General features: G+C 37.2%; 3 protein-coding genes across 3 annotated transcripts; all 3 read right to left on the bottom strand.

The window, feature by feature from the left end:
* Nucleotides 1-1,804: 1,804 nt before the first annotated feature.
* On the bottom strand, nt 1,805-2,320 carry LOC149827890 (uncharacterized). Its single transcript, XM_090018590.1, has one exon. It carries the CDS (start codon nt 2,318-2,320, stop codon nt 1,805-1,807), a length of 516 nt encoding a protein of 171 aa, XP_089874716.1.
* A 1,253-nt stretch (nt 2,321-3,573) lies between these two features.
* LOC149827889 (uncharacterized) lies at nt 3,574-4,424 on the bottom strand. The gene is made up of 2 exons (XM_090018589.1): nt 4,313-4,424; nt 3,574-4,025 (listed from the first exon to the last, which is right to left on the bottom strand). Exons 1-2 carry the CDS (start codon nt 4,422-4,424, stop codon nt 3,574-3,576), a joined length of 564 nt encoding a protein of 187 aa, XP_089874715.1.
* An 8,414-nt stretch (nt 4,425-12,838) lies between these two features.
* On the bottom strand, nt 12,839-15,051 carry LOC149827888 (expansin-A8-like). Its single transcript, XM_090019714.1, has 3 exons — nt 14,846-15,051; nt 13,934-14,246; nt 12,839-13,406 (listed from the first exon to the last, which is right to left on the bottom strand). Exons 1-3 carry the CDS (start codon nt 14,982-14,984, stop codon nt 13,103-13,105), a joined length of 756 nt encoding a protein of 251 aa, XP_089875840.1. The 5' UTR covers nt 14,985-15,051; the 3' UTR covers nt 12,839-13,102.
* Nucleotides 15,052-17,102: the final 2,051 nt, after the last annotated feature.

The following is a 17,102-nucleotide window of genomic DNA, read 5'->3' as shown; positions in this document are numbered from 1 at the left end:
GTGGAGGATCATCTTCTTCTCCTTTAATCTAGTTTTCTCAAGTAGGGTTTTACATGGCTTGTTTGTGTGTATGGCCTTAAGGATGCCATACATATGGGATGTTCTAGATCTGATGATAGGGTTTTACATGGCTTGTTTGTGTGTATGGCCTCAAGGATGCCATACATATGGGATGTTCTAGATCTGATGATGATCTGAACATCAACCATGGAACCACTATGGACATGTGTGATTAGTTTTGAAAGGATTTTCCAAGACTTGTGATGTTTCTTAGAAAATATTTTTGGAGGAAAAGCCTCAAAACCCCACTATTTCTTATGTATCGATTTTTGTGTGATACCAGCATGATTTGTGATGGTTTTTGCATGTTAAATTAGTGTTTGATCTGAATCTATAATGATTTTGTAGTGTTTTGATAGATCTATATGGATTTTGACAAAACATTTTTGAAAAACCCATAAAAAATACAAGTTTTTGATCTACGGACAAAATATGATGATTTTGGTTTTGGGTTTAATCAGAGAGGTTCATGTTGATTTTAGAAAGCATATGAAATAATTTGTTTATGCAAAACCCAAAATAAAAGGGTTCATAGTGGTGTTTGATTAAATAAGCATGTCCTATGAAATACATTTTTTATGTTTGATCCTTATTTTGGGAAAACTTGATATGTATTGCATAAACCATTCAAAAGTTTTATTTATAAAACATATTTAGCATGATCTGTAATTTACTTAGGTCCATTTAATGTGTTTATGCATGTCTAAAATATGAATACGTAAATAAGGCGGTGTAAATTTTTCGATTAGGGTTTGTGAGAGCCTTTTTCAGAATTACGGGTTTACATGACTTTTATTTATGGATTTGTTTTCATAATAGAGATGATCTACTTATGTGGCTTTGATACATGTTTCATTATTGTGTTTAGTATGCATGTATATGTTTTTCTTGAATTCTCATCAATCCAAATTTGTTTAGATGACTTTCTTGATTTGGTTCTTAATTTCAAGAAATCCTGATTTTTGTTTTTTTATTGTTTGGGATCTGACCATACTCAATGTTAAATTGGTAGAAGCACAACAGCCCTTGAGAGTAACCATCCCAATTTTCAAGAAGAGAGGATACCCATACTCAATTTTATTCATTCCCTACTGTATTATTTTAATCAAAATATCAACATTGGGCCAATAATCAGAATGATCCGGATGAGATTTAAAATTTGATTTGGTGTGAAACTGAAAATAGGGATGTTGAGGCCACTCAGCTGACCAATGCCAGATGCATCACATTCTGGTGTTGCCAGCACTAAAGTGTTGACAGAATAAGAAAGTCTGAGGCATATAAACCCCAATCACATTGTCTGTCTGTTTAAGAAGCCATGCCAGCAATTTGTGAGATTATCGAATTTGTTTCATGGATGGAAACTGTAACGTTCCTAAAAAATCCAATCTTTTAAAACTTTCCCAAACCCCAAAATTTTGAGAAAAATTTAAAACTTTTATTTATATAAACAATTCACATGGTTCTCGAAAGTAATACGTCAACAAGTTCATCTATGGCAACATTTCAAATGTGAGGTAAAACGAGTATCGCGATCAGATATAATCAATATAGGTACGCTATGCAAATGAATTATCTCTTTAATATATAGATCTGCAAGACTCTCAGGAGTCTGAGTGACATGAATAGGCAAGAAATGCGCTGACTTAGTCAATCTATCAACGATTACCCAAATAACATTGTGTTGATGACGAGTCTTGGGTAGTCTTACGACAAAATCCATAGTGATCTCTTTCCATTTCTACTACAAAATCTCAATAGACTGCAATAGACCACCAGGTCTCTGATGCTCGATCTTGACTTGCTGGTAAGTCAAACACTTCAAAACATAAGTTGTGACATTTTTCTTTATGCCATTCCACCAATACCTCTTCTTAAGGTCCATAAACATCTTGGTCGTACTAGGGTGAATGGTATATCGAGATTTGTGAGCCTCGTTAAGGAGCGCATACCTCAAATCAAGATCGTTGGGTACCCAAATACGGTCTCTCATACAAATACCTCCATCCTCTCCAAGGTGAAAAGAGGTGTCACTCACCAGGGTAAGGGCCTTCAATTTTTTAAACTGAGGGTCCTTCAACTGCACTGCGATGATCTTGTCGAAGAAATCTGGTTGCATGACTAAGCTATCAAGCTTAATCATGCCCTGACTCACAGCAAAGGGCTTCCATGCAATAAAATCCTCTAGTAGCTTCCATCCACCATTAAGGCAACTGGATAGAACACCACTAGTCTTTCTGCCAAGCGCATTGACTACCATATTTTCCTTAACTGGATGATAAGACAAAGAAAAGTCATAATCCTTGATGAATTTCAACCATCTATGTTGTCGCATATTTAGCTCTTTCTGCGAAAACAATTACTTTAAACTCTTGTGATCGGTAAACACTTCAAACTGTTCACCATACAAATAATGTCGTCATATCTTTAAATGCGAAGACTACAACGGCCAACTCGAGGTCGTGTGTCAGGTAATTGTGCTTGTGCACTTTCAACTGACGTGATGCATACACTATAACCTTACTATTCTGCATTAAAACACAACCTAAACCCGTGCCAGAAGCGTTCGAGAAAACCACAAAACCACCACTGCCTAATGGCAAAGACAAAACTGAGCTGAAGTGAGCTTATGCTTAAGCATCTGAAAGCTCTCTTCACACTTATCTGGCCACACAAACTTGACTCCATTCCTCAGAAGTGTCGTCATTGGCAAAGCAATATGAGAGAAATCCTGAATAAATTATCGATAATAACCAGCTAGACCAAGGAAACTCCTAATATCTTGAATATTTTGTAGTTGTTGCCAATCTAACACTGCCTCAACTTTGGTGGGGTCCACGACCATGCCATTTGCGAAAATCACATGGCTAAGGAAGGAGACTTGCTTGGGCCAAAACTCACATTTGAAGAACTTAGCATAGGGCTGATGCTCCCTAAGAATCCCCAAAACAACATGTAGATGCCCTTGATGCTGGATCTCGTTCTCTGAATAGATCAAGATGTCATCGATAAACACGATCACACAAGAATCCAGAAATGGTCAAAAAATGTGATTCATCATATCCATAAATACGGCTGGAGCATTTATGAGTCCAAATGGCATCACCACGAACTCATAATGTTCATAACGAGTGCGAAACGCAGTCTTGGATATATCCTCTGCCTTAATTCATAGCTGATGATACCCAGATCTCAAATCAATCTTTGAGAAGACCTACACAAAAACACAAGTGACATATATATTACCACAACGATCACACAAACAAGCAACACTATAATCATACACACATAGTTATAAAGTAATCTTTAGCTTTGCCTTTTGCAACTGGTCAAAGAGGTCTTCGATACGAGGTAATGGATATTTGTTCTTAATAGTGACCTGGTTAAGCATTCAATAATCGATGCATAACCTCATAGAACCATCCTTCTTCTTTATGAAGAGAATGAGTGCTCTCCAAGGTGACACGCTCGATCGAATAAATTTGCGCTCTAAAAGCTCTTGGAGTTGCTTCTTCAGCTCCTCAACTCAGCTAGCGCCATACAATACAGAGCCTTGGAGACTAGAGCAGTTCCCAGCAAAAGCTCAATGCCAAACTCAATGTCACAAAGTGGAGGAAGTTTCGATAATTCATTTAGAAAAATATCAGAATAGTCACGCACTACCTCTAACTCCTCTAAAGATGCGACCTTAAGATCCTCATAAGTCAAACACACAAGAAAGACAATATCTCCTCTGCTCACATACCTTTGAGCCCTCAGAGATGAAACAACACAATATCCTAAAGAAGGTCTACACACACGATAAGCAATCTCGAGACACTCAGATCGTGATAAGACCATTGTGCCTTCATGACAACGAATAACAGCATAGTGCTCGTAGAGCCAATCCATGCCCAGAATAACATCAAATGTCATCATGTCAAGCACAACCAGATTAGTAGGCAGATTTTGCCCACCCGACTCAACTGACAAATGAGGTAAATAATAAGTATAAATATAATTATCACCTACAGGATTACTAACATCAAGCACATGCATCAAAGATTCTACAGGCAACTATAACTGACTAAAAAAATGAGCAGCAATAAAAGAATATGTAGCTCCACTATCGAATAATACCAGAGCGGCTCGACCCACAACCAAAATACTACCTTGGATCAAATCGCTGTCCTACTGGGCACTCCCAGATGCTGCCTAAACATGGCTTGCTGCCTTCTACTGCTCTCCTTGATGCTTCCCTTACGCTACTTGCCCAACTGCTCTCTTCTCATCGTTCTGCTTCTTAAAGCAGATCTGAATGAAATGTCCACCCTTGTCATAGTAATGGCAAGTGGCTGAAGCCGTGGAGCACGGCTTGCCCACATGAATATGAGAGCACCTACCACACCTCTCGTCACTAAAGGAGGTCTCTGAGTCGGTTGACGCTACTGCTGCTGCTGCTGTCCTCTAGCTCTCTCAAATGGCTTCTTTGCAGGTGGTGTGAATCTCAACTTTTCATGGAATTTTCTCTTCTGATAAAACTGTCCACCTCCAGACTGCTGCCCTATTGTTCTGTTCTGGACCTTTGAATTGGCTACCCAATCCTCCTCAAGCACAGTAGCCACCTCAATGGCCTTAGCGAGGGTTTCAGGTCCTCTGATAAGTACCTTGGTTCAAAGTGTAGACTTCAAACCTCGCATAAACTTCGCTGCTCTCTCCTCGTCAGTGGCATACACGTGAGGGCAAAAATGCTCTAACTCTCTGAATTTGAAGATGTAATCTGGCAAGGACATAACTCCTTGTTGGAACTCAAAAAATTTCTGCATCTTCTTGGCCTTCTCATGCATTGGGAAGTAGGCCTCAAAAAATACATATGTGAATTGCACCCAAGTGACGGCTCCACTCTTGAAATTCAGTTGGTGGACTGTCTCCCACCACTGCAAGGCTTGTTCCTTCAATCTATAGGTGGAAAAATCCACCTTTCGATCCTCGAAAACACAAAGAATACGAAAGATCCTTTCTATCTCCCTAATCTAGTTCTCGACTACAATAGGGTCTACCTTGCCCTTGAACTCTGGAGGATCCATGTTCATAAACTTCTTATATCCGACCTCACCTTCTGTGCCTTGTTGACGATCTGCCAAATTCTGTAAATTGGCCCCCATGGCATCCATAGCTATCGACTGCCTCTGTACCACCCCAACTACGATGATCAGAGTGTCCATGAGGTCGTTAACTCGCCCTGCCCAAGCCATCTGGACAGGCAAGCAACCACATACAACATAATAATGAGTTCTAACATATTTCTAAGTTTTTCAGCAAACATCACATGTTTTCACAACATATATAACAACATAATATGCAAGTGCATCTCAACAACAATACATAACAGATATCATACCTGCAAAGGCGGTCTTGCTCGTGACTTGAGGTCACTCTTACCCATGCTTTGATACTAACTGTAACATCCCTCAAAAATCCAATCATTAGAACTTTTCCAAACCCCAAATTTTGAGAAAAAATTAAAACTTTTTATTTATATAAATAATTCATATGGTTCCCAAAAGTAATATGCCAACAAGTTCATCTATGGCCACATTTCAACCGTTCCAAATACTAGACGACCCACCTAAGCGTAAGCGCAAGTATATATTAGCCTTCCAATATCAGATCCAGTGTGGAATCATCCATAGATACAACTTGATTAAAACTATTACTCTAAGGGCTTCTCATATGTGAAAAAGGAAATGCGGAAGACCAAATGTATCAAGATTTAAGATAATTGAGAAGTTATATTAAAATTTAAAGTTCTAGACCATATGCAAGAACATAATAGGAATGAAACGACAAAATTTTAAAAAGGTTCTTATTCTAAAATATTACACTTATTTAAATGTAAAGATTCAGACAAAAAGTAAAATTTATACAAGTTTTTAACCATCTCAAAACTTTTGCTTGATCTCTCTAGGAATCATACTAGTTAAGAGTGGAGCCCTCAGCCACGCAACAACCCACGCTTCGCTTCAATCCTCCATGAGGTTATCTGTAAAAATTGTAGGGCATCAACCACATGCCCATAGAAAACTAAAACTAAAACTAAAACTAAACTTGAAGAATACAATTCAAGTTGAAATAATGCAATCAAGTGTAATTCTCATCATTTTAGAAATGAGAGTCAAGAGAATCCATATCATAATAAGAACATGATATTCAATCACATAAACATCATTCATTTTATGGCATTCATAATTACATCACTTGTATGCATGAAAACTCAAAATCATTCTCATGTTAATTCATGACATTTAATTTCATAACCATTCATATACAAAATGATCATTTGCATAAATATATAAAACTAACAATTCATAGCATACTCCAAAGTGAAGCAAAAATGCAATCTATCATGTAATGCCAGCATTCACTTTCTTTATGCTCAAGAAAAAATATGCTCATGTACAACTTATGACTAAGGCATGCATTATTTTAAATACATATTCACATGTTCTTTATCAGAATATTTATGCACTTTGCAATTCAAATATCATAATGAAACAGGTTCTATCTTGACCCTTCTCGTGTGCCTCACACACACAAGCACCTCACGTGCATCAACCAAGCTCTTGGCTTGTAATAACAGGTCAAATCATATGACCAATTATAAATATGTCTTTTTCATTCACATGTAACAAAATTTGTATGCAATAATTATGCAAACTTAAAAGTCTCTACATGTTCACAATATATTATTATGCATATGAAAGTAATTATCCTAAAAATCAAATTAATTGTTTCTCTTGTTATACAAACCCATTTGGTACAAAAGAGGGTATAGACATAAAAAAATAACCATAGGAGTATTCATTATTCTATGTATTTTTTATTGCCTTCCTATGGCTTAACTGGTTCTTTCTCAAGCGATTCAACTCTGCAGTGCAGTGGTTGAGAGAACGGACCCCATAGTTTCAGGTCTTGGCCTACACCAAACCAAAATTATCGGCAAAAAATTGGGCATGCATCTCTAACTCTGCAGAGTTTTGGTCTTACCACCTAGGACTCATTGGTAGACTTGTCCCCTAACCTCCGTGGGACGAGGACAAGAGGTGCCTTTAGCCCTCGAAACACAATATATCCCACGAGGCTTGTACTGCCCTTTCCTCTCCCGAGAGGACACGAGATTAGAACGAATTCAACCATCTCAGAGAGCCCAGCCTTGTTGGTGCCTCAAATGGACCCATGTATGAGGTTATCTTTATTATTAAGTCATAGGTTAGAGCCAAGTATTATATTCTCACAAGATAACCCTCTCATGCCCTCATGCATGAATTCAAAAGTCTATGTCACATGTATAACTTAAACTTACATGCTCTCATGCATGATATAAAAATCTTTGCCACTTGCATAATTCAAATTTATATCCTCTCATGTATGATATAAAAATCTATTTCACTTGCATAATTCAAATTTACATGCTCTCATGCATGATATCAAAGTCTATGACACTTGTATAGTTCAAATTTACATGCTCTCACGCATGTTCATAATAAATTTGTATTCACTTTCATGCATGACCCTATCATATCATGATTCAACTATATATGCTCACATGCATGATTTAATTCTAACATGATTTCATCCATGATTTAATCTCAACATGCTTAACACAAGATACACTCATAAGAGTTATTATGCATACATAGATAATTTCACTCACTCATGCACAAAACACATCACATTGTACTTGCACACATTAACAGAATATAAAGAAAAATGTCATCATCATCACAAGCATGATACATTCATTTTAGGCATGTTTTTATGTTACAAATTTTACATTGATGGCAAGCTCAATAAAAATAATGCTATGCACGCATTTGATGCAGACAATTCACATATACATTCAACCATTCATTTCACAACAATGTCAAACATGTACCTACAATAAACACACTTTAATATTTTGCTAATTACAATAATGTCCAGCATAGTCTCCAAACTATAATTATCAACAGTCATAGATATCCACAACTAAGTGAGTGTGTGAGTAGGAGAGTGTTGCATTCAAGAAAGTAATTATCCTGTGATGTGCTTGCACCACTTACTTATCACGAGTAGTTGCCCGATTTGCATGCTTTTGCATTTGTATTTTCTTTTCTTTTTTTTCATGACATTTTTAGCAGCGTACGATGTTTATCATTAAGCATCGTGCAATATACTCAACTATGCACTTGCAACGCATAATTATATATACAATGCAATACAATTTTAAATTATTTCTAGCAATGTGACTGTGCTATGAATTCAGTGTACGTGCAAGCTAACTTTTAGATTTTTATCACACAACTTGAATAACATTCTAAAATTTTAGTTTAGGAGTCCTACCTTTTCAATGCAATAAAAAGTAAAACGAAACTCGAGATCCTAAAAGTCTTGAGGAATTGTCACACAACACGATCTATTCATCCCTCTCGCAAGAAGAGAGTACTACCGTGTTGCACAACAATAACTTATTGAACATCGCTCTTGCACATGAACGACAAAAAGAAACAAAACCCAAATCAGTAAATCGATTGCAAAAAACAAAAAATTAGGGTATCAACGAGTCCAAGCCACTTGGACAGCCGTGTGGAGTAACCCTATGGCTGCATGCAGTCTAAAACATCACCCCTCATGATGGCACGAAGATCAAGACACTCAATTTTCAAAAGAAACTTTGTATTCCCTTGGGAAAATGACCCATGATGGGAAAACCAACACAATGCGGTCGCTAAAAAGAAGCTATACTTGCTACCGCGCCATGGCAGCCCTGCACGATTCCCTATGCCGAGAATCGGGTGCACAAGCTAAGCTGTGAAGCATGAATGAAAACCGGCTAACATAAAAGAAAGAGGAAAACTCGAAAAATTTTAGACTTACTATAATGCGTACATGATTTTTTTTTTTGCCCCTTAACAGTGTAAATAACTAAAGAAATACCAATCTCAATCGGTTGATTCGGAAATCGTGCATCCACACTTTGCGAAACCTCGATCGAGTCATGCGCAAGGAAAAACAGGAAAAATAGAAGGAATCGCATGTGATTCCATACTGGCGAACCCCCTCCCCCCCTCCTCATGGTTGGGGGGTCTTTTTTCCGACAAGAACAAGGATTCGGCCACCTACAGTAGCTTAGATTCTATCTAGATTGAGGAAATCAAAACCCAAAAACAAAAATAACTGTAAAATTCCGGCATCGGTGGAGAGAAAAAGAATAGGGACATTCGGATAAGGGTAGCAGCTTACCAAAAATTCTGGCATCGGTGGTGGATATGCAGGGAAACTCAATAGCAGGGGTGGCCAACACAATGACCGACAGCAATGGGTGGTGGCAGCCTCCGGTCAATACTCAGATAGAGGGGGGAGCGACGACAGACCAGAGAGGGGAGAAGAAGAAAGAAGGGGAAGAAGGATCCTCGGTGTACAGGAGGAGGAGGACGGCTTCGCTAGCTCTCCGATGGCGACACGAAAACAGGGAGAAGAAATGGAAAAAGAGGGAAATAAAAGAGGGAACGGGAGGTCAGCGACTGTGCCCTACTCTGGTGGCCTGCGGACGGGGAAGGAAAAAGGAGAAGAAGAAGACTCGGCTGTGTGAGGGAAAAAAATGAAAAAGAGAAATGAGAGTTTGCGTGTTAGGGCATTTACAGGTGCATCATTGGGTCCGATTCGAACCCGGTTCAGGCCTGATATAAGGAACTAAAAAGAAAACACAAAAGAAAAAAAAAACGAAAAAAGAAAAAGGCATTTATAAAATAAAACTAATAAAATTTCTATAATGAAATGGGTGTCATAAAACTATAATAACCTTAGAATTAAATTAATTGGTTTTAAAGATATTACTCTATTCAATTAAAATTACCTCCCGAACTTAATTTTATGACTAAAATACTTTTTTTTATGAAATTATCCAAATAACCATCAAAATATGTCCTGTAAAGTTTCGAAACGCCTCAAGAACGCTTAAATGAGTTTGTGATTTATTAAAATGATTAAATTGAACATTTTAATAGTATTTTATTTACGTAATTTATTGAAATGATCATTTTACCCTTCTTTGTTAGAAAGATAAAATTAAGTGTATAAACACACAAAATTGACAATAACATATAAAACACGAATTTTAACTTTAAATAAGGCAATTACTTTATTTATTTTCTTTTAAAAATTTACAGGTTTTACATGAACTTTCTCCTGGCATAACAAGCTAAGCAGATTCTATACAAAAGCCATTAGGCGTGCCACTGATGATATACATATGTGAAATGATTTCTTTGGTCACGGATTGTTCTGGAGGTAGGAGTTTGGACTGCCCTGCTTGAGTAAAAGATGAGAATCCGAACCTGAGTTCTTCGGTCAGTGACAAAAATTATTAAAATAGAAATCATAATCCTGTTGATTTTTCAGATCAGGTAATAAAGTAAAAAACTTGAGTTCCCTTGAACATAAAGAACTCCCATACTTCAAGTCTTCAATAAAGCAATGACCTGATTTCTGTATTAGCTTGAAAGTGTTTCAAAGTAAAAAACATTTCTTTACGTAGAAAGAAAAAAGTGAAGAGCTGCCAAAAACAAATTTCAAGACGTATTTCCAATTAAGATTACACGATGCACCCCTCTCTACTTCAACATGAAGAAAAGGACACAAAGCGATTACTTGTTGAGTACTTGAAATTTGAAACTGAGCTTTCTATGGTCGTGTACCAGATCAATGAGGGTGTTTTAATTACTGCTATTCGATGTTGCCGGTCCCTTGATAAAAACATGTAACACTGAACTGCATTTATGGGCAGTTCATAGCATCACCATTTCTAGTAGATTGAGTAATTATTATTTGGTTTTTAAACCTTGGTTGCATGCTGCATGGCATGAGAAACTGTTGTAGAAGCCATTTCTTCTTGTTTTAGTCAATAAGCATATAACTATGGAGTGAAGAAGAATAACATGTCGGTGAAGAGGCATTACTACCATCTTGGTCATCAAAAAACCAACATACCATGCATCTTTAGCTGGATCTGAACTGCACCATTGATTTCACGGTTGTGTTAGTCAGTTTGCTTTAATTTAGAGGAGCTGAAAAAACTAGTCGGATGGTTATACAATGATTAGTCTCTCTTTATGGCTTCCAACTACCCTTTTTTTCTTTAATCTTCTCAACTCCCACTGGGGAGAGGGTCAGCTAAAGGGCCAGGCTGCCGGCTTTGAGACCATTAGTTCCTTTTGGCCATCACTGTTCAAGCCGTCTGACAATTATGGCCCATCACTCTTTTGATAGGGATGCTCCACTCGACCAAAACCACGCACCACATTGCTGTTAATTGGCTTTTTTCTCAAAAAAACAAGGCAAACTAGGGAATAACTCCATATGATTTGAACCCAAGACCCCTCTGTTATGGTAGTCTAACCATCCAGCTAATTCATTTGACCCTGTTAAATAACAGATAATGAATGATAGCATTCTCACGTTTGGTAGGAAACCGATTTCAAAATCAACATCAAGCACATAAGTCGCTAGTTTGATAAGCCATTTATAATTGAAATTTGTCCTTTTTATCTTGTTCATTATTTCCTCTCCTTTCAGACTAGTCATGCAATCCGATAATGGTGATGCTGTTAGCCACTGTTAAGAAGCGTTCACGCTTCTGAAGGAGGAGGATCACCTTGGAAGGTGACCGCTCCAATTGCTGGATCTGTATTCTCTCTTGAATGATCGCTATTGGAACATAAGAAAGTGACAAACTTCACATGGTGGGGACTGTTATTTGAGCATTAGCAAGTGATAAAATTCACTAGTTAACTTTGCTCCTCCTTCCTGACTAGCGTCAACCATGGTTTGTCACTTAACATAAGATGGCCAAGGTTTGAAACCCACAGGGGCTGTTTTTGATGCAAGGTTGAAGCTGGGTGTACTGACCGATATGGGCAAAGGGGACCTCAAGAGTTCTACTGACCGGACGCTTACCTGTGGTCAGTGATGGGGTTTTTTTTCTTGGTTTTGTAAAAAAAAAAAAATCACTTATTGAGGTTTAGAATAATTGAATCTTTCCAAACTAAAATCATCACTTGTCCTGCATATTGGGACCAATTAGCAGCTATGGATGCATTCCAAAATGACCTTGTAAAACTTCGTTTCACCTGATCCTTGCTCCTTTGTCAGTTTTCTTTTTACTAAATTAGAGTCAGTACTTTCGCCCAAAAAAGTGTTGCTCGTAAAACATTTTACTGGCGTTAGTATAGCGCCAGTGAATAGGTTTTTACTGGCATTAAAATAGCACTAAAAAAAAGCCTTTTATGGCATTAAAATAACTCTTGAAAAAATGATTTTTTTGGCCCTAAAATAGCACCCAAAAAATACTTTTTTTAGTGCTAAAGTATTCTTTTTTTTTCTTAAATTTGATTATTCCAGGGAATAAAATGTGCACCTTCAATTTTAAAATGAAAAAAAATCTAGTACTAGAACTTTTCGGGACCAACTGCCACCCAAAGTCGGCTCACCGATAAGGCCAGAGCTTCAAGCCCGCTCTTTCCTGGTTGTTGTTTAGATCGATCGGTACTGGGGAAGACAAATAGTATTCCTCTAGCATTTGGAAGAAACATAAATTAATGAAGTAAAATAGTTCAAATTACAAACAAAATAAAGTATGGATATAGTATATAAACAGCCACTTCTTACATGGCATGACATATATATATATATATCATAGTTCTGTACTTAGTACGAAAACTCCTTTATAGCTTCTTAGGATGCTTCTCATCTCTCTCTCTCTCTCTCTCTCTCTCTCTCTCTATATATATATATATATATATATATATATATATATATATATATATATATATTGCTGGGATCACCCTTACCCTCTCAAGTTTTTTTTAGGGTAAGGTAGTATAGCATGTAACATTGCCTGCTTTGCTTCACACTGAGCAGCAATTGCATCTCAACATAGCTATAATAAGTCAATCAACTCATCTTTTTTTTTTACTTGGTCTAGTGGCAATATAACATACTTAATCACCAACTAATTACTTAATTTCTAGAATTGACTCCCTTCAAATGTTTGCCCAAACTGCCAATTGGAAGGCGCCACGTTGTAGTTTGTGATTGTTCTACCGTCGCTAGTTGTCACCTGGAAGGAGAGGGCTTGACCATTTAGGTAGGAGTTGCTCTGCCAGTTTTGGCCCCAGTTCCTGGACATGGGTTGCCACCCAGTCCTCGAGCCCTTGATGGACACTGCATGCACATCCCCTGCACCTCCCGCATTGGTTATGAGCACCAAGTTGAAGTAGGAGTGACCATTGATTGTGAAACGAATTCCACCTTTCTTCATACATGGGACCCTATTCAGAATCAAAGAGAAAAAAATAAAAAAATTATTAAGAATTCAATTTACTATTAGATTATGGAAGTAAATATATTCACATTTGTTGTTACTGTGGTAGTTCATACTGCTTTTTACTTATAACAAAAAGAGGCAAGTCAGGTCATATGGTATACGATAGGCCTCCATCATGTACCAATTCCTGTCTGTTGATACAGACGTTCACATTGTGCCATGTGGTCCTCACCCTTGAAAATTTTCAACAACTCAAAGCCCACTAATTGGGTGGGCATGTGGCATGATCTGGGATTTGATATCAACAGTCAAGATTTGCATACGAGAAGGCCCATCATATGCCATATGACCTAATCCATATTCAGTAAAAACAGTCATTCAAAATGATTAATTTGAATGAAACCTTTTTATGTAACATATTCAAAGTAAATTGAGCCACTGATTTCTAGCTTGTGTAGCAAACTCATATGCGGTGAAAAGATCAGCATGGGAAGAGCTACCAAATTAAGCACAATTAATCAAAATGCTAACCTTCTGAAGGACACCGGAACGATTCCAGCCCTGTACTGAGCAATTTGCAAGAATGCAGGCTCAGCCAAGTCAAAATGCTGAAGGGGAGGATTGCACCAGCCTCCATTATCATTAGACAACCCAAAGTTTGGCGGGCAAAAGTTTGTGGCCGTGACTGTGATCGAACCCGGGAGGCACCATCTCGGATCGTTGGTGCACCACATCTCAAAGCACGCCCCGCAGCTCAGCCCATCATTGAACAAGGCAGTGCTAAGTGCTGCAGTGTTGGTCCCATAGCCCTGGCTGTACAAGTTTCCATACCCACAAGCTCCTCCTGCAAGAAGATGCTCAAACAATGATAAAACATACACATTGGAAAAGATTGGTGGCACACAACTTTGGCCTAATAAAAAACTATTACATGACTATGCATAAAAAATAGCTACATAAGCAAACAATTTGGCTAAACCAAGCTCAATTACATTGACAGTACCCAAAAAATAACTATATAAGCACACAACTTGGCTAAATCAAGCTCAATTACATTGACAACACCCAAAAAATAACTATATAAGCATGAACACAACTTGGCCTAAGTCTACGTGACATGTATCCTTTTTTTTGAAAGGCAAGCTGGAGTTAGGCAGACCCCTACCAGTTATACAACTATACTATTGGGTTTTGAACCTGTAACATCCCAACACAAGGTGATGTGCACTAGCTGCTCCTACCAGACAAGCAGAGCCCCCATTGACCTATGTAACATGTGGATGCGGCTGCAACCCATTGGTCGATGCGACATGTATACCACCATGGACGCGGGGACACAGCCATTTTGATGAAGTCTCCAATATGACTAGCATATAAGGAGATACAGAACAAGCGTCAAAATGGAGTATCCATGTGACATAGGCCTAAATCAAGAGGACTTACCCATGGTACCAGATGCATCACCCCCACCGTAAAATGTAGCATGCCCATTGGTCCAACCTCCTCCTTCATAGGCTTCGGATTTGAAAGAAGAGAGAAGAGCAACCAATATGATATAACTGAGCAGCCTAGGAGTAGACATTGCTGCACCTGTATGAAGCCTAGTGATAGAAGAAAGGGATAGCCAGATGAGAAGAGCTTAGGTTATGGTTAGGAAATGGGGGAGAGGGTGTACTTATACAAAAAAGGAAGTAAATGGAGAGGATGGTTGTGGGGATTGAAACCATGGACATGAAAGTTGCTGCTGCACTCAATAATTTGGGCTCCCTATTTTAAAAAGTATGGATGTAGTTGCCGCACATGGAATTGTTTGGGACAGGCTCTCACCTCATGGGACCGGCTACACGTGCTTTTTCTTCATACGGGGTTCATGGGGGCATGAACTATAACCTACATGATGACCATCAACATCACATCCCTCAGTCTGGCAATTTACCAAATTGACAAGTTCTTTTTTTCTTTTTCTTTTTCTTTTTTCTCCTCTGAAAAGTCATGTTGTCAGTATCGGTGCGCAAGTATCGATACGATTCTGACCTGAATCGGCTATTTTTAATAAATACAAAAATACTTAATATTAATTTTTAATATTATTTGAATAGTTTTAACACATGTCATGTTCTGATTGACACTGATTTTTATTATTATTTTTTAGCCGATCATTGGTCAAAACAGTTGGATGTTAGTGCTTGAATTTTTATTGTGGATATAGTATGTAGGTCTTAAACAGTCTTATCTGACTTAAGGATGTCAATGGATCAGATTTTATCAGATACTCGACCAAATCCAACTCTGTTTAGATTCACAAAGCCAAAATCATATCCGACTATAATTTGACCTGGACATGGTTTTGCTTCAAAAAATCTGACAGATATTCGAAATTGATTATATATAAAAAAGAAAGAAAGAAAGAAAAGTTGGTACGAGTTTTTCTCCATCGGAATCTGAATTTGTTTAGACAATATCCGATTAGTCGGATTTGGTGTTGGTCACATTTGACCTGTATCTGAACCATTTGCATCCCTACTTAAACCATCTTAAAACGGCTCAAAAAAGACATATGCAACTTACAAATATATTCTATATAATTTACTTAATGTCTTTAGATGAGATACCTTTTAGGTTTAGACGGGTTTTTTTTAGTCATAAAAAAATAATTGTTATGTCATTAAAATTTGATGCTAAACAAATTAGTTTTTTTTATTAAACTGATTTGACCCATTAAAAAATAAATGATGATAAACACATTTACATGTGTAAATTAAGCGTAAAATATATGTATGTTTTTTATAAAGCTTTTAGAATGTTTAGAAGATAAAGTGCTTAGGAGCTACTAATTTTGTACATATATACACTACAAAATAAGGAAATAATAGATACGTATAACTATGATTTAATAAAGAGTCATAGTTAATAATGAGTCTTATGACTTTTAACTATGATTGTAGCCATGCTTAAATAGTTGCACATGGTGTATCTTTTTAACTATAGCCAAAAGTAAACTGATTATTTTAACTATAGAACAGACACATGGTCAGCAAGATTCCAAACTGCTTGATAATAGGACCACAAACGATTTGGATCAACAAGGGTCAGGTCAAACCTATAGAGTTGTGAGATTTGGATATACACTTGATCATATTTAATGTAATAAATCTTGATCTAAAGCTGAGTTTGATAGATTCTTTCTTCTTTCCGTTCATTATTAGTTTACATAGAACACATAAGATGCTATATGGTATCAAAGAAGGGAGGAGGGATTGTTGAAAGAAAAACAGATCAGGCCCAAATGTGGAAACAAATTAATTTAGGTTCTATTTGTGAGGTGGTATTTGGAAGGAATATATTGGAAATGATGGGGGAGGAGAATTCAAGAAAATTACATATGCATGGAATTGAGATGAATCATCAATTTTAGTAGCACTTTTGCTGGAGGGTTTTGGGAGGAATTGAAAGTTTCGAAGAATGATTTTCAACACTAAAATATGATAACTGAAATATGAGAACTAGAAATATGGGCATTTTCAATACATTTTTTGCAAATAAACTCATGTGGATGTGATTAGCATGGCGAATTTGTTAGGAATCAGCCATTGGATTGTGTATTTTTGATGAAAAAAATGTGATTTTTGAATGCTAAAAACATTTATGAAGATTATGAGCTATTGATTTTAAAGCCATAAAAGAATCTCGTTTATGCATC

This window comes from Nuphar pumila, chromosome 10 (genome assembly GCF_984573655.1).
Source record: "Nuphar pumila chromosome 10, dmNupPumi1.hap1.1, whole genome shotgun sequence".
Lineage (NCBI taxonomy): Eukaryota > Viridiplantae > Streptophyta > Magnoliopsida > Nymphaeales > Nymphaeaceae > Nuphar > Nuphar pumila.
This window is presented reverse-complemented; position numbering and strand designations above follow the sequence as displayed.

What these genes read in the sequence shown, in the direction of transcription:
- LOC149827888 (XM_090019714.1), bottom strand. Translation starts at nt 14,984, where the DNA reads ATGTCTACTCCTAGGCTGCTCAGTTATATCATATTGGTTGCTCTTCTC. An exon ending in TGATGCATCTGGTACCATGG is followed by an intron (nt 14,247 to 14,845) that starts GTAAGTCCTCTT and finishes ATCTTCTTGCAG; the next exon opens with GAGGAGCTTGTGGGTATGGA. An exon ending in GTTCCGGTGTCCTTCAGAAG is followed by an intron (nt 13,407 to 13,933) that starts GTTAGCATTTTG and finishes GATTCTGAATAG; the next exon opens with GGTCCCATGTATGAAGAAAG.
- LOC149827889 (XM_090018589.1), bottom strand. Translation starts at nt 4,424, where the DNA reads ATGTGGGCAAGCCGTGCTCCACGGCTTCAGCCACTTGCCATTACTATG. An exon ending in GATGAGAAGAGAGCAGTTGG is followed by an intron (nt 4,026 to 4,312) that starts GCAAGTAGCGTA and finishes CTCATTTGTCAG; the next exon opens with TTGAGTCGGGTGGGCAAAAT.
- LOC149827890 (XM_090018590.1), bottom strand. Translation starts at nt 2,320, where the DNA reads ATGGTAGTCAATGCGCTTGGCAGAAAGACTAGTGGTGTTCTATCCAGT.